The sequence below is a fragment of the Lepidochelys olivacea genome (genome assembly GCF_965140295.1).
Source record: "Lepidochelys olivacea isolate rLepOli2 genome assembly, chromosome: 7".
Classification (NCBI taxonomy): domain Eukaryota; kingdom Metazoa; phylum Chordata; order Testudines; family Cheloniidae; genus Lepidochelys; species Lepidochelys olivacea.
The window spans coordinates 24,615,999-24,636,197 of NC_140417.1; the positions used below are offsets into that span (position 1 = coordinate 24,615,999).

General features: G+C 37.9%; 1 protein-coding gene across 2 annotated transcripts in view; it reads right to left on the minus strand.

Annotated features, from left to right (window-relative positions):
• Positions 1-20,199, minus strand: part of IP6K2 (inositol hexakisphosphate kinase 2) — a 33,549-nt gene that overhangs the window by 2,534 nt on the left and 10,816 nt on the right. Inside the window, exons 1-5 of one of the 2 annotated variants that reach the window (XM_084634015.1) lie at positions 6,611-6,625; positions 6,159-6,458; positions 3,720-3,942; positions 2,610-2,785; positions 250-425 (exon numbers count right to left, since the gene is read on the minus strand). In XM_084634015.1, coding sequence (XP_084490141.1) covers positions 250-425; positions 2,610-2,785; positions 3,720-3,942; positions 6,159-6,360 — 777 coding nt within the window. In that variant the 5' untranslated portion in view covers positions 6,361-6,458; positions 6,611-6,625. Of the gene's footprint in view, positions 1-249; positions 426-2,609; positions 2,786-3,719; positions 3,943-6,158; positions 6,459-6,610; positions 6,626-20,199 lie in introns of those variants that run through there. The other variant, XM_084634014.1, reaches the window with a different exon arrangement.

Here is a 20,199-nt window from a genome sequence, read left to right on the forward strand (position 1 = left end):
TTGTTTGTGATTGGCTGGAAAATTACTGAGCTCACATTCCCACTATTACCAGTGAATCACACTTGTAACTCTGGGAAGCAGATATTTTCCTCAATTCTGAGCAGATGAAGGCTTGTTTCAGAAGAAAGTTAGAGTCTTTGCTAATAGTACCAAACCACAAAAGGTACGAGTAGAAAGTGTTTAAAAAATGTCTCTTCAAATATAGCCTGTTTGATTCCCATCCCTACCCGCAATCCATTTCAGACTCACCTGCATGCCACACACTCGGACCCCAATAACTGCTGAAGTACTCTGCTGACACTTCCGGATCTGGTTAGCTTTCTTCTCTTCTGATGCATCATCTCCATGCTGCCGGGTTCCCATTTTAAGGTCCAACACACATGGCACTTCGTATCGGGAGGTTAGATTTTCCAGCAAGATAAATTCTGACTTGTTAAGGAAAAAGCCTTACAATAAAGAAATAAGGAAATGCTTTAAAAAGCATTCTGACAGCCCCATTCCAAGTGGAGGTAGTGGTGGCGTTTCTTAGCAGTCAGCAAAAGTTAAAAAAATAAAACTGAGAAACGGCTAAAAGTAGGGGCATCCAACCTTTGTCCAATCATGACTGCGCTAGCAACTTAGCAAGAACCAAAAGGATACACCTACTTTGTATTAAACAAAGTAGACTGCACATGACCTAGTCTTTCACTGGATGCGACGTCCAAAGAGACTATAGGTTCCAACTTGCACTGCTCTCTCTCACTCTACAAGCACCTCCAAATTAGAGGTGAAAATCACTACGGGCTGCATTATTTACAAGGCTGGCCACATTCTGGCAATCCACAGACTAATTTTAAGTTGTCCCTGGACTGAGTAAACCTAGCAGACACCATTTCCATAAAGGGAGGAAAAACGTTTTAGTGATGAAGGCACTGGACTGGAATTCACGAGATATGGATTCAATTTCCTGCTCTGCCTTTCATGACCTTGGGAAAGTCATTAAAATTCTCTGTGCCTTGGGTCCTCATCTCTAAAATGAGGGGATAACACTTCCTTGTGTCACAAAGGGGTTATGAGGATAAATTCATAAATATTTGGGAAGACCTCAGATACTATGGTAATAGGGGCCCATTAAATTATCTAGCTAGGAACTTAGCACTTGTGAGGCTAACCCCTGGGAGAATTCTATTTGCATTAATCGTTCTACATGTTTCTAACAGGTTAATTACGTTTATGCATACACATTTTTAGTGATCCAATCACCCAAACTCTTCACATACAAGATTCCCTTCCCTAAGCATGTAGGTCTTAAGATCTTTACAGCATCCGTGCCAGTTGCAAGCAGAATGTATTCAAGGTTCTTTGTGCCTTATTATGGAAGAGAACCAACATCACTCTAAAGCAGCGGTGAGCAACCTGTGGCCTGTCAGGGTAATCCACTGGTGGGCTGCGAGACAGTTTGCTTACATTGACCGTCTACAGGCACGGCCACCCACAGATCCCAGTGGCTGCGGTTCGCCATTCCTAGCCAACAGGAGCTGTGGGAAGCGGCGCAGACTACAGAGATGTGCTGGCCACCGCTTCCCGCAGTTCCCATTGGCTAGGAACGGTAAACCATGGCCACTGGGAGCTGCAGGTGGCCATGCCTGCGGACGGTCAATGTAAACAAACTGTCTCATGGCCTGCCAGCGGATTACCCTGATGGGCGGCTTCCGACCAGCGGGCTGTCTACCACTTCTCTAAAGGTTCACAGGCATATAGACTCCTTTTGTCTTTACTAGAGTTAAGAGTGCGTGCTCTGATGGCTGCACTGGCACTAACAGAACAAGGAAATCTCATTTTCCATCACATGATCAATCCTACATTCTCAGAGCCAATTAGTATAATCTGCTTCTGCTTTTAGGAGCTTGCATTTACTAAGGATTTTCATCTTTTCTCAGTTATAAACCCAGATAATATTTTAGGTTCAGTTTGCTTTCACTAAAAAATTAGCTGAAATTAGGAAGCTGCTGGCAGCAAAGGACTAGCCTGTATAAAAAAAGTTTTCAAAAGTACTGCTATTTTCTCACTCAAGGAATCAAAATGTTCCACATTTGACTACTTTAATTAAAAAACAATCCCCTCATACTTTAAAAAAAAAATCTGAGAAGATACATTTTTGGAATTGTGAGGGTGGGGGAGTTGAGGCTAAATCCTTTGACATCATCCTAATATATGCAACAAATCTCATAACTGCTCATGCCAAGGAAAGAAGCAGCAGAACTCCACACCTCTAAACTCATGCATTAGTAAACCTGTCTAGTCAGTGATCACTTCACCTAGGATGCTGGAAATTTTTCCACTAACAGAGACTCATACTAAAGTAGATTCCTTGAGTTGCCCAGCACAGATGTGTTTAAGTGTTGGGAAAGCCCAAATTCTGGCAGAGTAACGATCCCTTCATAGTCACCTTCTATCTGACAAACCATGGTTTCAGATAATCCCATTCTCAGTGTTACAACTACAGAGTCTGGGCTGGGCCTTTTCTTTTTTTTTTTTTTTTTTGGGGGGGGGGGGAGGCTTTGCTAAGAAAAGAAAAGCAGAATCCCTCCTTGTTCTGCTGTTGTGGGAGAGACTTCAGGAAAGGATACTATATTGGTTCCGATGTTTTGCATTTTCCTTCATCCGCCGTAACTGCTGCTGGTGACATTTCATACTCCAAGGGTTATGATGCTTAAACTGTGAACTGACATTCCCCTTTTTCTCTACACTGTAATACAAGACTTCAGATTTCTTCAGCCACTCAAATTCTTCCTCTAATTTGTGACTAGAAAACAAAAAAAGTAAGAAGTCAGAAGCCAAATGGAGAAAGTACGTACCCTACTTTCAAAAGGAAAAGATATAATTTGTTCAAGCTTTACATATTATACACTGCTGACTCTCAACCACTCAATGCTTTCAATTAGCCCATTCATATGTATCTCAAAATACTTCTACCAACAGCTGGCAAAATCCATTACTTCATTATACATGGGTCTGGGCAAGATTCCCATTGCTGATATTTCAGACTTTGTAAATCTGCTTCCACAATCTGACTATATGCTAATTTATATTTGCAGACTTCAACAGACCCTATGAAACAAACAGTAATGAGATCTACAGAATACCTCATCTGCTTGTACTACTTAGATAGAGTATGCAGGGCACAGCTAGAAGTTTTCCAGATTTCCATTTTGTTACAGCTCTCTGGTAACTGCCACTACAGTATATCACAGATCAGGGGATTTGAATTGGGAACAGGTTTCCAGGAATCCTGCTTTACCTCTAATTGCATTTTTCCTCATTCACCCATGCAAAAGATTCCAGTAGACTCATTCAGCGTAGCTGAATTTTTCTCTTGCACAGTCATGCTTTTGCAGACACTACAGTTAGAAAATAACCAGAATCCTAGAACCTTCCTCGACTGACCACTGAGAAGATATAATTGTGAAGGGGCTCAAATGAAACTCGCCTGAATGGAAACCACTTCTGCTACTGAAAGTGTTTCACAGTGGAAGAAGAAGAGACAAACAAATGAGAGTGGGAGAAAGAGACATATGGCAGAAGAAACAGAAAGACTGGATAAAAACCTCCATACTAGCATTGAAACATAGTCCCCATGTATTTAATTTTATTCATATCTGCATCAGAACAGATATGAATAAAATTAAACACATGGAGGTTATGTTTCAAAGTTTTACACTCATTTCCTTTTGACCTACCTTTTCATTTTTTCCTCTTTCCTGTGCTGTCGGACCCATTCTTTAGTTATCTTGTCATTTTCTAATAATACAGTCTTTTTGTTAGACCACCGTAACAACTTATTTTTGGGTTCACAGTCAGAATTATCTATGCTTTCCAAATTATCATGGTCCCCATTTAATGGATAGGCTATTAGACACAGATTTCCATCTTCATCCTCTTCAAAGCTCACCGACACCACGCCTGGGGAAAGAAAGGAGATGACCAGTTAGCAATCATTGAAATGACACGCAAACACTTTATGCAACATGATTTTACACAAAGAATATAGCAACTTTTGGTTTTTCTCTTACCCAGGTCCTTAGTTTTTATCTTGCCACAGGCCAAAACTCATCTGTCAACCTAACAAATATCAAAACATCTAGACAAAATGACACCTCACAGAGAAGACAATTTATCATGTAGACAAAACAATAGTGACAGAAGAGATTTTTTTCTCTCTGATGCACAGAGTCAAATAGGAATCAAATAATAACAGGAGACGATTTCAATTATTGAAAAATTTTATTAATTTAAAAAAAAGTCTGACTGGTCTGACCCTAGGAGAGATGTAAAACATTTTATATTTACATCTTGCAGTGAAAAATAACCTGCATAGAAACACCAAAAGCTTTAAGTTTTGCATGACAGCAAAGCAAAAAGCATTTATCCAGATTTTTTTGCGGGTTAATAGATTCCAAGGGCAAGGAAAGGCTTGCAAGCAGAGCAAAACAAGAAAAACGTCACACATTACAACAGATACTAGTTCAAAGGCTTCCACTTAGAATCACCACGTTTAATTTTACACTCCCCCCCCTCCCCCTTTTTGGGGTATATATTTTATTGATGTTGGTTATGCAGCAGTCTTGTGAAATAAAGAACAAAAAGCAATACAAAGCAAATCTGATTGTAGTACATAGAAACATGGTGAACCTCGAAAGCATTTTTTCCTCCTCATCTCAAACGTCTCTAGAACACTGCATTGTATATTAAGAGTCTTAGAGGAAAGTTCTGATAGGGTTGCCCCCAGTGCCATATTAGAAAGTTTCAATGATTATCGAAGAAGCCGTAACAACTGGCTGAATGTTTTTTTATTTTTTTTCTCAGTCCTTTCTCTTTATCCTCAAATCAATCAATCTGCACAGTTCTTGCAGCACATCACTCGGCCGGAGGGGAGAGTTCTCGGCGAGAGATTGGCACTTCTGAGCAGGGCAGGCGGTTCTGGGACCTACAGTAGCTGGGGTAGGGAGTGCAGAAGCTCTGACTGACAGTCCTGCTGCCACATAGGAAAGGACTACAGGAAAAAATGGGGGAGCCAGCTAGCAAATGGCCTTTGGCTTTATCCTGGAAAAAACAACAGAGATGGACCAAATGAGGCCCCCTTACCCCTAAATCCCTCCCACACTCCCCAAAAAAAGAAAAACCACATATACTAGTACAATTGTTCTACAACATTTTGTAAAGTATCATTTATAGACCACATTTTCTTCAACAATTCCAAAAGAGCTTTTAATAAGATGTGTTCAAACCTCTCAGCAAGTATGTGAACATTGAAACAATATAACTTTGAAACATCTTCTCTGAAGTCCTCCTCCAATTTTACAATCAATATCGAAAGACACTTGGCCACCCTTACTCAGTGTTCAAGTCTAAAATGCTTTAAAAAGCAATTCAAAATGAATAAATGCTTCAGACTTATTTTATCAATTAATCACCAGACAGCAGTTAATGGAATACCCCACAAAGAGAGAGAAGCATTTTGTTTAACTAGTGCAATGCTTAAAAGAACTGGAATTTCCACTCCTACATACCATCTGACTCAGCCTCATCACGGCTACTTGATCCTTGCCTATCTAAATGCCAGGAATTTTCGTTTCCTTAAGGGCAGAAACAAACTGCAAATGTTTAACAAGATACTTTTCAACTTTCTTTGCTATGCTGACGTTAGATATAGTGATTAATATAGGAGAGTTAGAGGACAACCCAAAACACAAAACAATACAGCTAAACTTCCACAAAACATGTATTCAGGCAATCTTACCCAGCCCCTGAAGACACACATTAAACAAGAGGCAACAAAATAATAATAATAATAAAAAATTAAAATCAGAAATAAAAATGAAAGTATTACTGAGAACATTTACAAGCTGTTAACTACTTACCTGTCTGTGCCTAAGGGAGATATATGGGCTGTCACCAGCAGAGTTGCTCTACTCTAATGCTGTGTTAGTCAGCCCAAAGACCCACTGGCAAGCATCTCCACCCTGCATCTCCACAGCCTGGCTCAGACAACATCAAAATACATGAAAAGAAAACCCCTAAAATCTCTTCCGCACAGAAGAGATTTTAGAGGAAACAGAGCACACTTGGATTCACAAAAGAGAAAAAGCCCAACCCCTTTCTAAGGTTTCATAACATACCTTCATACTGTGGAGTGAATTTACGCATTTCTGTTGGGAGAGTCTCATAGAATTGGTGTTCCCTCTGGATGAGGGGTTTACAGATGGTCTTGTCATTAAACCGGAGGACACAGGAGTGACCCCCAACCTGGTGGACAAAAGGCTCGAGCAGGACTCCCTTGGCATAGTGCTCCACTTCCATAGCTCCAAATGCTGGGCTCATCCTTGTAGCACATTAGATAAAACAATGTGGCAATGGTGAAGGCAGTTCAGAAGTAGAAGATCTGTCTCCCAAAAGCTGTTTATTCCAGTTAAAAAAGTCTGTTAAAACAAATACAATAGAATCCTTTGTGTTAATAACTTTGTATGTTGAGGTCTGAGCAACCAAAGCTAACAGTTACTTTCATAAGGCACAGCAAAGGAAACTGAATGTAAACAATCCTCTATGCAAGGTGAAACTGAAAAGAACCTACAGCTTTAAGTTCAGAGGCAAGTAAGAGTGAGATCATACAGGCAGAGAAAAACAAAACCACTTACCCCTCCCACCAAAGCCTCAGCCAATGGGAATTACATTTAGCTGCTACGCAGACCCACAATGAAGGAGGGGAACTGAAGGAGGGGAACTAGGTGAGGCGATACAAAAGGGAAGGGTAATAAACATACTGCTTCTCTCAGCTGTTCTCGTTACTAGCCCTCACAGCATTTTCTTATCAACAGAAAGGCCCATAGGGAAACCTGAAGATAAAACTTCATGTTTTAGCACTTTATTCTACATACTCATATTAGAGACTAAGCAGAGTTTAGTTCAAAGTTAGGCTTTACATATAAACTATAATGAACACTTACAGAACTACACAAATCAATCATTGTCAATCCATGCATAAGTTTCCATTTAATGCATGTGATGTTTTACTAACTTTCAACACAAACACAAGCTATAAAGAATGAAAGACTAGTTAAAAACTCCCACTAAATTGACAAATCATCTTTTCCAGGAACTGGAAAAAAAACCCTATAAAATCCAACCTGAGCAACTTTCTGTTCTAAATTACTTTGAAATAATACATTGTAGAAATATGCTATGCACTGTTCATGCTATCTGTGAAAAATATTGATCACAGTAATTAAACTTTTAAACAGTTTAATTTTTTGTATCATTAAGCAATTTTCGAATGTACTATACTGCATAGCTAAAGGCAGAGAATCTTTAGTAGAAAGCCTCCAGATAACAAATAGCACCCAGAAGGCTGCACATCAACCCCCATTCAACAGTTTCAGTTACCTGTTATTTTACGGTTTCATTTTACAGATAAAAATAGTACAGAATGAAAAATCACACAAAGACTAAATTTTACTAGCAAATTTAGGCTGAGTAATAGTAATTTGAGACTCAGCTTTAATGATTAACTTCAGTATCTAAAAAAAGAACTGACACCTTTATTCCATCTTAAAGAATGTTGCATGAACAATAAGGCACTTAATTCAAAGACACTACAGTGTTAAAGGTCACAGGGCTATTTTTGTTTGTCCTTCTCAGATATTTAGCGGCTTTAGCTTACCTTTAAAACTAAACAACTAGAAGCTTATGGCAGTGATGACAGGTCTGACAGGCAACGATGTTAATACAACTAAAAATATCTAATGTGCTTTTTCATACATAAGAACATTAAGTTGTTTATCTGCCTAATTTAAGTTACCAGAAACAACAGGTCAACCAATTTAATCCTGACTGCTGGAAAATATACCTTCAACTAAGACACCTGTCAGTGGAATTGTTCCCAGGCACACAAGATAACAATGTATAAAAATTCCAAATTTCCCAAGTATAGAGAACACACTATGCAATAAAATTAACTACTAGATTTTTATACCAAGATTGAATTAGAGAAACAAAAGAAAATTTATCTATCGATTTAATCAATTCTCTAACAAAGGTATTTAACACCTAACTTAGAACAATGGACTCAACAAATTGTGCAATATTGTATTTGATATTCTAGTTACGTTTTATATTGGGGGAGGCATGACCCTTCCCAATCTAAATGGATTTCCCAATATTTTTCAGAATACAATCACTAAATCTACTTGGCAAGAGAAAAATGTATCTGCATTAACAGAAATACTAACAATTCATTTACTTTTTAGCTGGACCTATACAAATACAAACTGAAGACTTAATATTTATTTGGAACTAGCCTGTTTAAAATACAAGCATTTTATAATATGATTTTTTTTTTGTCTGGAACTTTCTGGTACTGAAATTTGTCCTCACCCTACCTCATGAATACTAACTGATCCAGTCAAAGTAAGCAACGCTGTCTTATCCAGAAGATGGCACTCTTAGTATTTTTCAGTTGCAAAAAATTACAGAATATATCCTCTGAACTTTTTCTACTGCATTTCTACCCACCTTATGAAAATATATTACTATGCTGCCTTCTACCCAGACTGTAATAGTCAAGCACCACTCTACTTGTCAGTTTCTGAGATACAAGACAACACACAAGTCCATTTAAAAACAGATACTCCAATGTGCTTCTAAGAGACAGATACATTTCAATGGACAACTTTTTGTTTTGTTTTGAGGGTTGCTTGCACACATCACTAAAACCATTTTATATACATTTTTTCAACCAAATTTTAAAACCCCCAAAGACTTAATCAGGCTTCCTGGAGCAAACAACTCCAGCCCTCTGAAACTTTGTTCAATCCTAGATAACAAAGCCTTATCTACAAACAAAAACTGTACCGATTTAATTATAAGGTACATTTAAAAGCAGTACATCACCACTTCATACAGACATCATTATACCAGTAATAGCTTATTCCAGTACGTGAAGGGGAATAAGCTACACCAATATACGCATTTTTATACCAGCATAACTGTGTCCACACTAGAGATTATACTAGGATAGCTATTTCAACAAAAATAAATGAATTAAAAAAAGAAAAGTCACACTCTTTAACTTAGTTGTACCGATACAAAATCGGTGTAGAGACCAGGCCTAAACTTGTGTCAGAACAGCAGAATTTATATTGAAAAGTATGCTTATCATTAGCACTACAGAAAGGAAATAAGTATCTGCCAAAAAGACACGGTTCATCTGAGAAAAAACACACCATGCCCCTCCCTCATATCCCCAGTGAGCTCATTAGTTCTTCAGTGTAACTTCACAACTTGTTTTCTTTCATATAGACCCAAATGGTCCATAAGGTATTTGCGCACTGTGTATTTAGAAAACAGTAGTCACTTGGGTAGGATATTAGCCAGTATGTAGTTCAACAGGAAAAAAATCCTAATACTTTTATCATTAAATCTGTATTTAATAAAGGAACCTTATCTATTATGCCATTATCTAATGCAAGTGCTAAATCAGAATTAAGCCATATATATGTTCTCATAATTGCTGTGTTTTATGCAAAATTTTATCAAATTTATTATTTCATATTTAGGCAAAATTTTCAGTGCGCGGATTTGGGATCATCAGCACGGAGATACCTGCAAAAAGGTCCCTTTTTGAGTAAGCGCGAGAGGTAAATACAAATCCTTCAGAGTAATGTGAAAAAAACAACACTGAAGCGGACTTTCACTGTGGTTGTGTTATGCAAGCTCTCCTTATATTTTTATATTACCAGATTTAATGAAATAATGTGTATATTCTGCATCTGTGTTCTCAAAGTATTGATGTAGGAATGTGCTTTAGGAATGTGCCACATTGAGGATTTCATTTTACACTATCAAACAAAGCTAATGCTGTTAAAATCTTAAGGCTGGGTTACATAGGGAAATTTACTGCTATAATTATAATTAATTCTCCACGTGAACACTTACCTGGAATCACAATAACTTTTTCTGGTTTAGTGTATTTCACTTCGGAACCAGTATAAACTAAGCTAGAAAAAGCCACCCATTCTCCATGAATAAGAATCTCCACACAGGGAGTGCCAGAATAGCTATAGCAGTGTAATTATGCTCGTACACTTCACTATGCAGACAAGCACTCAGAAAACAAAACTCAGTTTGGAACTTGGCTTTATTCTCAAGAACAGACTTTGTTGTAAGAAATCCTGGTTCTACTTCCTCACAACCCAAACTCAGATTTAGACTGATTGCCTAACACTATAATGGATTCACCCAGTGAGAGTGTTAGATAATTCTGGGATTCTGTCCCCCAGATGTGCTGTACTAATATAAATTAATTCTCAGGACTCTTTAGGTAAGAAAGCAAACAGAAAGAACAGTTTGATTAAGTGACTTTCACAAGGTCACTGACATAATTGAGTTAATGTGATGGAATGGACTCAGAAGAGTTCCTGGTTCCCAGTAGCATTCTCTGTATCTGCTATGTTTTAGACTGCTTCTCTAGCACATCTTTTGCTAACTCCAGTCAGCAAAAGAGACAAAGATAAACAGAGGATGCATTAAAGGATACTTCTTTACTTATACCATACATTTCAAAAGGGGAAAGTCAGAGGGATTTAACTTTAAAGAATTGGATGTAAGCTCTGCTTTTAAATAGTTTTTAATAAAAACTAACCCAACAAATAATTTAACGTCATTATTAAGATACTAGCACTTCTGGATAGTCAAGTGTAAAGACAGAAGAAAAAAAAAGGACACATGGAATCTCTGTTCCTAAGAAACTCAAGAATATCTCAAGTGGAGACTATATTTAAATGCATTAATTTTATTCTCACAGGCATTCACATGACCAGCTGACCAGCCAAAGCATATCAGTCTGGATTAAGTTTTGATAAGGTGATTAATCATTTCTATTAATCATAGGCGTTAAACACAAAGCAATCTATGGAGAATTTCACCAGGTTTGCTTGCACTGCGCCTATGTCTAACTGACACTAACTTCGTCAATGGAACAAATTCATTAGAACAGAATCTGTTCAGCAGAAAAGCTGAAGAGCTACCCTACCCTCCAGTCATTCCATTGAACACCTTATACACCGAGAAGGAAAATGCCTATAGGCCCTAATGATTCAGAGAAAAAAATGTGTCTTAAGAGCAGGAATTCAATGCTCTTTAAGAGTGTGATGAATGTCTTGTATAAGACAAGAAATATACCCCACTTCCACCACGCTCCTCAAGAGAGTTCCCTTTCCTGTTTCATTATAATAGTCCCACAGATGTGCATGGCAGTTTATAGACAGTAACACAAGGCCCGCAAGTCAAATAATTTACAACCAAAACATACAACATGAAGACTTAACCTTTGCCTCTCTTTTAACTTTCATATTTATTCCTACCTGTTCTCAGTGTAACAGCAACATCTTCACCTACCTCCAACTTGCCACTTTTTTCATCCTTTCCCTCACAGTCCAGGAGCCCATGAATTACAGAAAGATTTAATTTAGAACCAATTATTTTTACTTATGTCAATAGGCTGATATAGGCATGCAACAGAGTCCAAGATCAGAGAAGTTCATTGCAAACATATTCCAAAGATATTTCATGTTGCTAGGGGCTGGATGGGAGAACAAGCTCTCCCTGGACTCTGCCTTCTGAAAAAGCTGTAGCCTTTTAAGATTTTATTTTAAGCTGTTGCTGCCATTCAGCTGAACAGGCTACATGTTCTTGTGCTTTGCTGCAGGAGTTGGCTCTCTCTAGGTGCTTTCAAGAGAGCAGCACAAGTAACTGCAATTTGTACTAACACCTTAAGATGAATGGGGAAAGGTAACAAAAAAAATCTAAACCTACTGCATATGTGGGAAACGAAACATTTTAGCACAACCTACCGAGCAAACATTTCTCATAAAAGATGCTTCTTAGAACTCAGGGAGATCTAGAAAATGAACCATATATGGAGGGAAAAAATGTTCACGCTTTTAGTAAATTCGTGGCATACAGAAACATGATTTTTCTCCCCCACCTCTCCATCACTCAAAACTGGCTAAATAGATTTTGAGCACACAGACACACGTGCGATACCTTTGAGCTAAGATCACAAATAGACAATTTCCATCTAAGTTAATTTTGTTTGAGAAAATTAGGAGGAACCGAAGAAGGGAGTTTAAGTCACTTTGATTTAAATCAGTCCACCCTGAGCAGGTGCCAAGAGCTCAGAAGAAGGATCTGGACACACCAGAAGCCTCTGTCCTAAGCCCAGAGAGTACTCGAGAGTGGTGAGGAAACTGAGGCAGGGAACCTACCTGTGTTTCTGCCTGCTTCACCTATTAGGTAACCCTAAAGGGAAAAACTGTAAACCCAGAGCACTCACAGTGTTGGAGTTCTGGGACAGAATTTGCTTAAGCTACTGAGGAGCCGGCCAACACTGGTCCTGATGCCTAGGGCAACTGGGTTGTATGCTCCCATTTCCATGGACGGGTAAAGGACAGAGTGCATATGCCCAGGAAACGTGCTTGAGAGGCCAAGGAAAGAAACAGTGTTGCAGCCTCTCTCAGTCCATGGGAGACTCAAGAGCACAAGGGCCCAGTGTGTGAAGCCCTACACAACAGCCTGGTAAGTGTTCAGCCAGGGAAAGTTCTACCAGGACTGTGTATGTAACTTACAAAAACAACGTTTACATTTATTTAAGGAATAAAACCTGAAGATGGCCTCTATCTGAAATCATCTTGCTGAAATAATGGTGCCAGCTGAAATGTAGAGCCATCAAGATAAAAACAAGGTGCTTGGCAGTAGAAAATGAAACTTACCCTTCCTTTTAATTCAAGGCATCAGGATTTATTCAGCACATTAAGATCAAATTCTCTCACATTAACTCTATCATGGAAAACAGTTATGTATGACAGTAAAGTGGACGAGTTTGCCTGAGAAATGTTTTGATTCCACATTTTTAATTGCATTATAAAACTGGCCTAAACTCTCCAATGTAATTTCTCTTCCAAAGAGACTACAGTCAATATATCAAGTTGGTAAATGTATACCCAGTACTAGAAATAGATAGGATGTACTCGGGCAGTATTCAGGAGTTACGTGCTAGAGATCTTGCATAATAAATTATAGGTTTACATTTTGAAAGGAACCTCCAAGAAACTTTTATTTGTGGTAGTATTTTAATGACACATATAAATCCCTTCCCACAAGAAACTACTTAATCTTTCATATTAGTTTTTGTTTATTCAATTTGGATCATTAATTCAATTTAATCTCGCAGTCTGTCCAGCTGTCCTAACATAGTATCAGTAACAAAAGTGACTAATCATTTAAACTTTAGAGATGAACTACCCACTATTTTATTTCTCAGTCCTCACAGAAAATCCATTCATTACAAATGGTCGCACAAAACTGATTCCCATTTTCCATTTTTTCCATTATAGCTCTTAAGTAAAAGTGACCTGTTCTCTTTAAAGCGTGAAAGGCCACCTTCCACCACTCATTTTCTGTACCGCCTATACAACTTTGATTGCCTTTAAATAATCAAAAACAATGTAAACGGTATTTCTGTGTGTTTCTAAAATGTTATCCCTTTTGAGATATACATGCTGAAGACTACATAATCATATACTCATCACTGTACCCTAAAAGATAAACTTTAAAATTTCTGCTAACAATGCTTTTTTGTATTAATATTAGGAAACAGACATTTCATTTTGGCAAAGAACAGTGTTTATTAGCGCTGTAGGACTACCAAAATGTACTAACGTTGATCACTAAAACACAATTATTTTACTAATTTTGGGTTCTTTCTTGTAAGCAAGAAAGTTCGGGATTGTCAAGATTAGCTGATAATGCAAGTTTAATACAGTAGGATTAATGATTTGCAGCAGTCTCAGGGGAAAAACAAGCAAGTATGCTGTTGCTTGAGAAAAAGAAACTGAACAAGTAATGCAAGAGCGAAATGACAGAATGCTGCAGTGGGGAAAAAATCTACCATAGTGTATTGCTTGCTGCATTCCCTTTAAAACCTTGTTTAGTGTCAAGAAATATATCGACCACATCAGCAGTTTGGAAATAGACTCGGTAGATCTGTCAGACGCAGCTCAATTTTAAAGAAAATATCCAAACTAAGATTATACTCAATGTTGCCTGGTTTGCCAGGTGCAACTCTAAATACAGACAGCGGTGCTGAACAGTGCCCTTTGGTTGCTTGTAAAGCAAGTAAGAAGAGGAAGATAAGGGTAAGCTGAAGTAGAACCTTCTCCATAATTCTTTTAGTTTATGCATTTCTGCATCACATCAGTCAGCATATTGATTTTTTTAAAACTGTCTTGACAACTTAAGTCACCTGTATACCTAACATGAAGTCTTCTAAAGGATCTTCATCGAGAAACTCCCACAAATCCTAGATACCTTGGTAGGTAAAATTTACTCTCCTAGGTCTGAAGTATGTACAGTCCCTCAGTCACTCGCACAAATGAAAACAATTTTCACTTTAGCACTTACTGGTAAATCCCAAGGGCATCAGATACCTTGGTGATGAGCACAGCATAACTGCCTAGAGACACAGAGAAGTCCAAAAAGAGAAGATTAAAATAATTTTTTCCCATGTTGGGAAGATCTAGGGGACTTTTGCAATGTCAATAAAGAAGACTGCTTCCTTGTAATGAAATAGCAGCACTGACATAACGTAATTGCTTTGCCAGAGTTACCTTTGTTGCATAGCTGGCACCTACAGCAATTACACAGCTATGGAAGATAGATAATAAACCCATTTTATCTGGAAGAGTTTGAGGACCGCTCATCTTGATCCCTTATATTCTTTTTAAATAAACAAAGAAAATCCAGGCCTAAGCTACATGTAAATTTACGCACAAGATTTCTTCAAAACTATTTTAAACACCCTCTCCCAAACTGAAAGAATCCGATGAAGTGAGCTGTAGCTCACGAAAGCTTATGCTTAGATAAACTGGTTAGTCTCTAAGATGCCACAAGTACTCCTTTTCATTTTGCGAATGCAGACTAACACGGCTGTTACTCTGAAAACTAACCAAATAGTGGCCCTAATGAATTAACTGCCAGGGAGGCAATTGGCTAAAAACGAACCGTGATTATCTTTAATATTAGTCCTTTCAGAGGAGAAAGCTACTCTTGAATTCTTATATCACACAAAACTGCACAGATGTTCAGTGGGTAGAAAGTATCCATACATCCATTGAAGAAATTAAAGCAAGAAAGCTTCTATACCAATTATTTATGTTAAAGATGAGAATTCAAAGTTCAAATTGTTTGAACTTTCTCTCCTTTCAGTCACTGAAAGGAGAGGAAAGATGGTCCAGTGGTTAAAGCACTAGCTAGCCTGGGACTAGGGAGACCTGGATTCAAGTCCCTATTCTGCCATAGACTTCCTTTGTGGCCTTGGGCAAGTCTCAGCCTTTCTGTATCTGTAAAAAATGGTTTCAGAGTAGCAGCCATGTTAGTCTGTATTCGCAAAAAGAAAAAGGAGTACTTGTGGCACCTTAGAGACGAACAAATTTATTTTTATGAAAGCTTATGCTCAAATAAATTTGTTCGTCTCTAAGGTGCCACAAGTACTCCTTTTCTTTTTGTAAAAAGTGGATAACTGCACTTCTCTACCTCACAGGGATGCTGTGGTGATAAATACATCAAAGATCGTGAGGCACTCAGATACTATGGTAATTGGGGCCAGATAAGTACATTAGGTAGATAGAAAGGTATTTTAAAGACAAATTTGACAACTAAAGGGATCTTTTTTCTACCCGAGTCAGCAAAATTACCCATTTCAAAGAACACCTTCCCCTACCCCTAAATTCCAGTTTTTATTACCCTTTACATACAACCTGATCCAGCAATAGACTAGCAGTAGCTTTCTGTGTCAGAATTAAGACATTTAAAAAAAAAAACAAATTATACCATCCAAAGCAGTTGCCACTAACAACAGTTTTGATAAAAAAAAAGTCTATGTGGGTAATAAGACAGCTACATTTATCCTTCCTCACTCGAATGACTGGCAAGAATGTAAGGACTTTCTGAGTGCAACTGTAAATGCCACTGCTTCCTAGGAATTACCAGATATAGGTATCATAGTACATAATGTTGGACACAATTATAAGACATATCTGATGTTATAACATTTGCTTTATTACCCACCTCCATGAAAACACCACAATTCCTGTCTTCTCTAACCCAGTTCTATTTCCATTTAACAGGAGTGTAATTTCCCTGGCCCTCTTCTGGAGGTATGCCCAAAATACTTTTAAAAAATTCCCTAAGGTAACCTGAATAACTCTAGTATATTAATTCAGTTTGTGAGGAGATTATGAAACACAAACCTACAAAACAAAAACAAAAAAACCACTAATTTCACCAATGTGTAACAGTAAGCTGCTGCTGCCTGGAGCTTACCCATCGCCTCACCAAGTAGCCTTTTCAGATATTGAGAATACGAGCATCCTACTTGGTCTAAATCATTTTACACCTTGTTTCCTATACACATAAAATACCAAAGAGAAATGACTGAGTTCTATTTTTTCTCTTTAGTGAAACAAAACCAAGTTAGAGAGGTTACAGAGCTTTTCCTGCTCAGACAAGAACACATGCATCTGATCCATGCAGCTCTTGAGTTACATAATACCTGGAAAAATTAATTTCTTTTCCAAGAACATAACTGCCATAGTAACTAAAGACCCTAAATCATGTATTCTAAACTACTTGAACTTCTTGGAAGAGGACCAAAAAAATCTGTTTGGGGCACTAGTTCCTAAAAATTCCATCCAAAAGATATGAAAAAAATAATCTTTTGACAAAGAAATGAAGTGTTTGGTTAAAGTACTGAACAGTTACATAATTTCAACTGAGAAATATCTCTACAAGAAAACTATTTTTAGAAGGATGATTTAAATGGCTGACTTCTGCAGGAGACTCATGAATGTATATATATAGAAACTAATGGTGTATATGAATGGCTAATTAGAGACAGTTTCAGTATAGAATATAAGATAACAGCTAGAACTCAGATCCACTACTTAAGAAAACATTCAAGCTCTGAAAAATTTGGGAGTGGGCTACTTTCCAGTGGTTAAAACAGACTGAGAGGTTAATGTGAGTTCATGGTGTTGAAGTCTCCAGGACAATCAGCAGGGATCTCAAACAAGGAGCCTCTCTCTGAGATTAGCTTTTAATTTGTTTTTCATTTTTTTTATTCCCAACAAAAGTGACAGAATAGTTGCTACCATTTTTGAATATACAGCGTTGAGTGAATCTTTAATTCTACAATAAGCCAGTCCTGGTTAACGTTATACAAATTGCTAAACTTTGTAAATAAACGCTGCTATAGAAACATGTCCACTAAGTCAAAATAAATAAAATTCTATTAGATCTAATACTCATGATAAGCCACAGTGATCTCTGCAATTTTCACCTTTGGACAAAAAATAAATTCATGAATTCAAACTTAAGGGCTGTAAAACATGCTTTGGTATCAAGAGCTTCATTATGCTAATTAGTCATTTCCCCACAGGAAGATTTTTTATGAAGTTCTGTCCAACAGCTACATTGTTTTGACTAAGAATTTTTTCTTACTCATATTCAGTTCACAACCCCCTAATCCTAATGTTTTTCTTGCTCTTCCACATCTGGGTCTCAGCACATATTTTAAGGAGATAAATACTTTAAGTTTAGGAGAGGATTTTCAAAGGAGCCTAAGGGAATTAGGTGCCCAAATCCTACTCACTTCCAATGTGATTTGGATGTATAACTCCACAGGCTCCTTTGAAAATCCCAGCTTAAATTAAGTTTTTATAAATACATGAAAACCACAAGTGTTCTTTTATTGTAGAAAGACAAGTGACTGAAATCCATCAACACATAACCTAATAATGTGTGGCTTGTAATGAACAAGAGCAATATACATAGTTTTCTGCAGCCACTTGTCACATACAAAGGCAATTTAAAGAAAGGGGTATTCATGTCTCCTTTTTGTGATTAATTACAATTTAAAATAAAGGTTTCCTCATCCTCTAACACCTATTTCTGATGTATCATGGCAGAGTGAGCCTGCACTCCGATGAGCTATCCATAAGGTTCATGACTGGTTATGTACCAAGGGTGCACCTTAGAAACTATATTAAATGCATTTAAGGCAACAACCAGTGCTAAGCATGTCACCTTAGTGTAATACTGCTACCTACTCATACATTTTTAATGGAAATAGCAAATTGTTTAGAGGATACATCAGGTATCTGTTCCTGCCCTAAGTTCAATTGCAAGTCAACAACAGTTTAACAAAGGCTCTTTTGGCAGCAGCACACATTGTTGTCCACAAAGGTACAACTTTCTTTGATTAAAGTCAGAAATTTCTGCCAAGGCTGTGACCAACCTCCTGTCCTCTCCCTTGAGCACGTACTGTATGCATTTTAAACTGTTGGTGTGTACAACATTTTAATGAGATTCTACAATTATGATAATGCACTCATAGCATTTTCTAATAGCTGTCTGAATATTTTTCAAAAACTTTTTTTGTTTGTTGACATTTAATTTTTTTCAAATGAAGAAAAAGGATCTGGTTTGATTTTTCAGCTTTCCCCCTCACCTTTCCCCTTGCCCCTTTTTTTTTTTTTAAATAATTAAAAACTTTCCTCCTATTCAAACCCCTCTCCTCTCCTCCCCTTCCCCCGCACCCAGTGGGAAAAAACGGGGAAAGTTTTTCTTGTAACAACTGCCCAACACACATACTTTTCCAGTTACATAAAAAGGGGGAAGGGATAAAGAGAAATTAAAAAGGGGGAGAAAGAATAAAAGTGAAATGAAAATTGGCTCAAATTTTTGCGCAAAAATAATTTCAACCATCCTTACTTTGATAAACTGCTCCAAGGCTGACATAAGATAAAAACTACAGTTTTGGCTTCCCAAACACTCTCCACCTTCAGGTAGCTTCCAGAAACACAGCTTTCTAAGGCCTTGTCTACACTACAGGGGGGGGGATCCATCTAAGTTATGCAACTTCAGCTATGTGAATAACGTAGCTGAAGTCGACGTACTTAGATCTACTTACTGCGGGGTCCATACTACGCAATGTCAACTGGAGATGCTCTCCCGTCTACTCCCCTTGTGCTTCTCGTTCAGGTGGCATATAGGAGTTGATGGGAGAGCCGCTAAATCAACCGCTGATGCATCAATTGCCACGCATTGAACCCCTGGTAAGTGTAAACAAGCCCTAAGTAAAAGCTCACTAGCAACTATAGTTAAACAAAGGTCTTATTTTTAAAAAGTAACATTTCCCCTTAAATGGGGAAAATTCAACAGTAGTTCAACAGTTGGTTGAGACCTGTGTTAGGAACCTCTTTCAAAGGTTACAAAAGCAATACAGGTTTCAGAGTAGCAGCCGTGTTAGTCTGTATTCGCAAAAAGAAAAGGAGTACTAGTGGCACCTTAGAGACTAACTAATTTATTTGAGCATAAGCTTTCGTGAGCTACAGCTCACTTCATCGGATGCATTCAGTGGAAAATACAGTGAGGAGATTTATATACACACAGAACATGAAAAAATGAGTGTTATCATACACACTGTAAGGAGAGTGATCACTTAAGATGAGCTATTACACCCCCTACCATTCCTCAGACATTCCTGTTAACTGCTGGAAATGGCCCACCTTGATTATCACTACAAAAGGTCCCCGTCCCTCCCCCCCCCCCCCCCGCACTGGTAATAGCTCATCTTAAGTGATCACTCTCCTTACAGTGTGTATGATAACACTCATTTTTTCATGTTCTGTGTGTATATAAATCTCCTCACTGTATTTTCCACTGAATGCATCCGATGAAGTGAGCTGTAGCTCACGAAAGCTTCTGCTCAAATAAATTGGTTAGTCTCTAAGGTGCCACTAGTACTCTTTTTCAAAAACATCACAGTGAGCCATCAATATTTCAAAAAACAAGGATCCTCTTAAGAGCTTTCAAAATATAGTTGAATGCATAGGAAAACAGTTGCCCTGAGTCAACAGGAGTTGCATTTATTATGCATAACAGCCAGTGCACTGAAGTGGGGAGGGAGACCAATCTCTTATGAAATCTTTCCCAGCCACAGCAGATCAGATCAGGATAAATAGAGGCAGAATAGAAAAGGGCGTCTCGTAAGCAAAATTTCTTAATTAGTGATACTGTGCAATCTGACTGGAAAACATTTTTCTACGG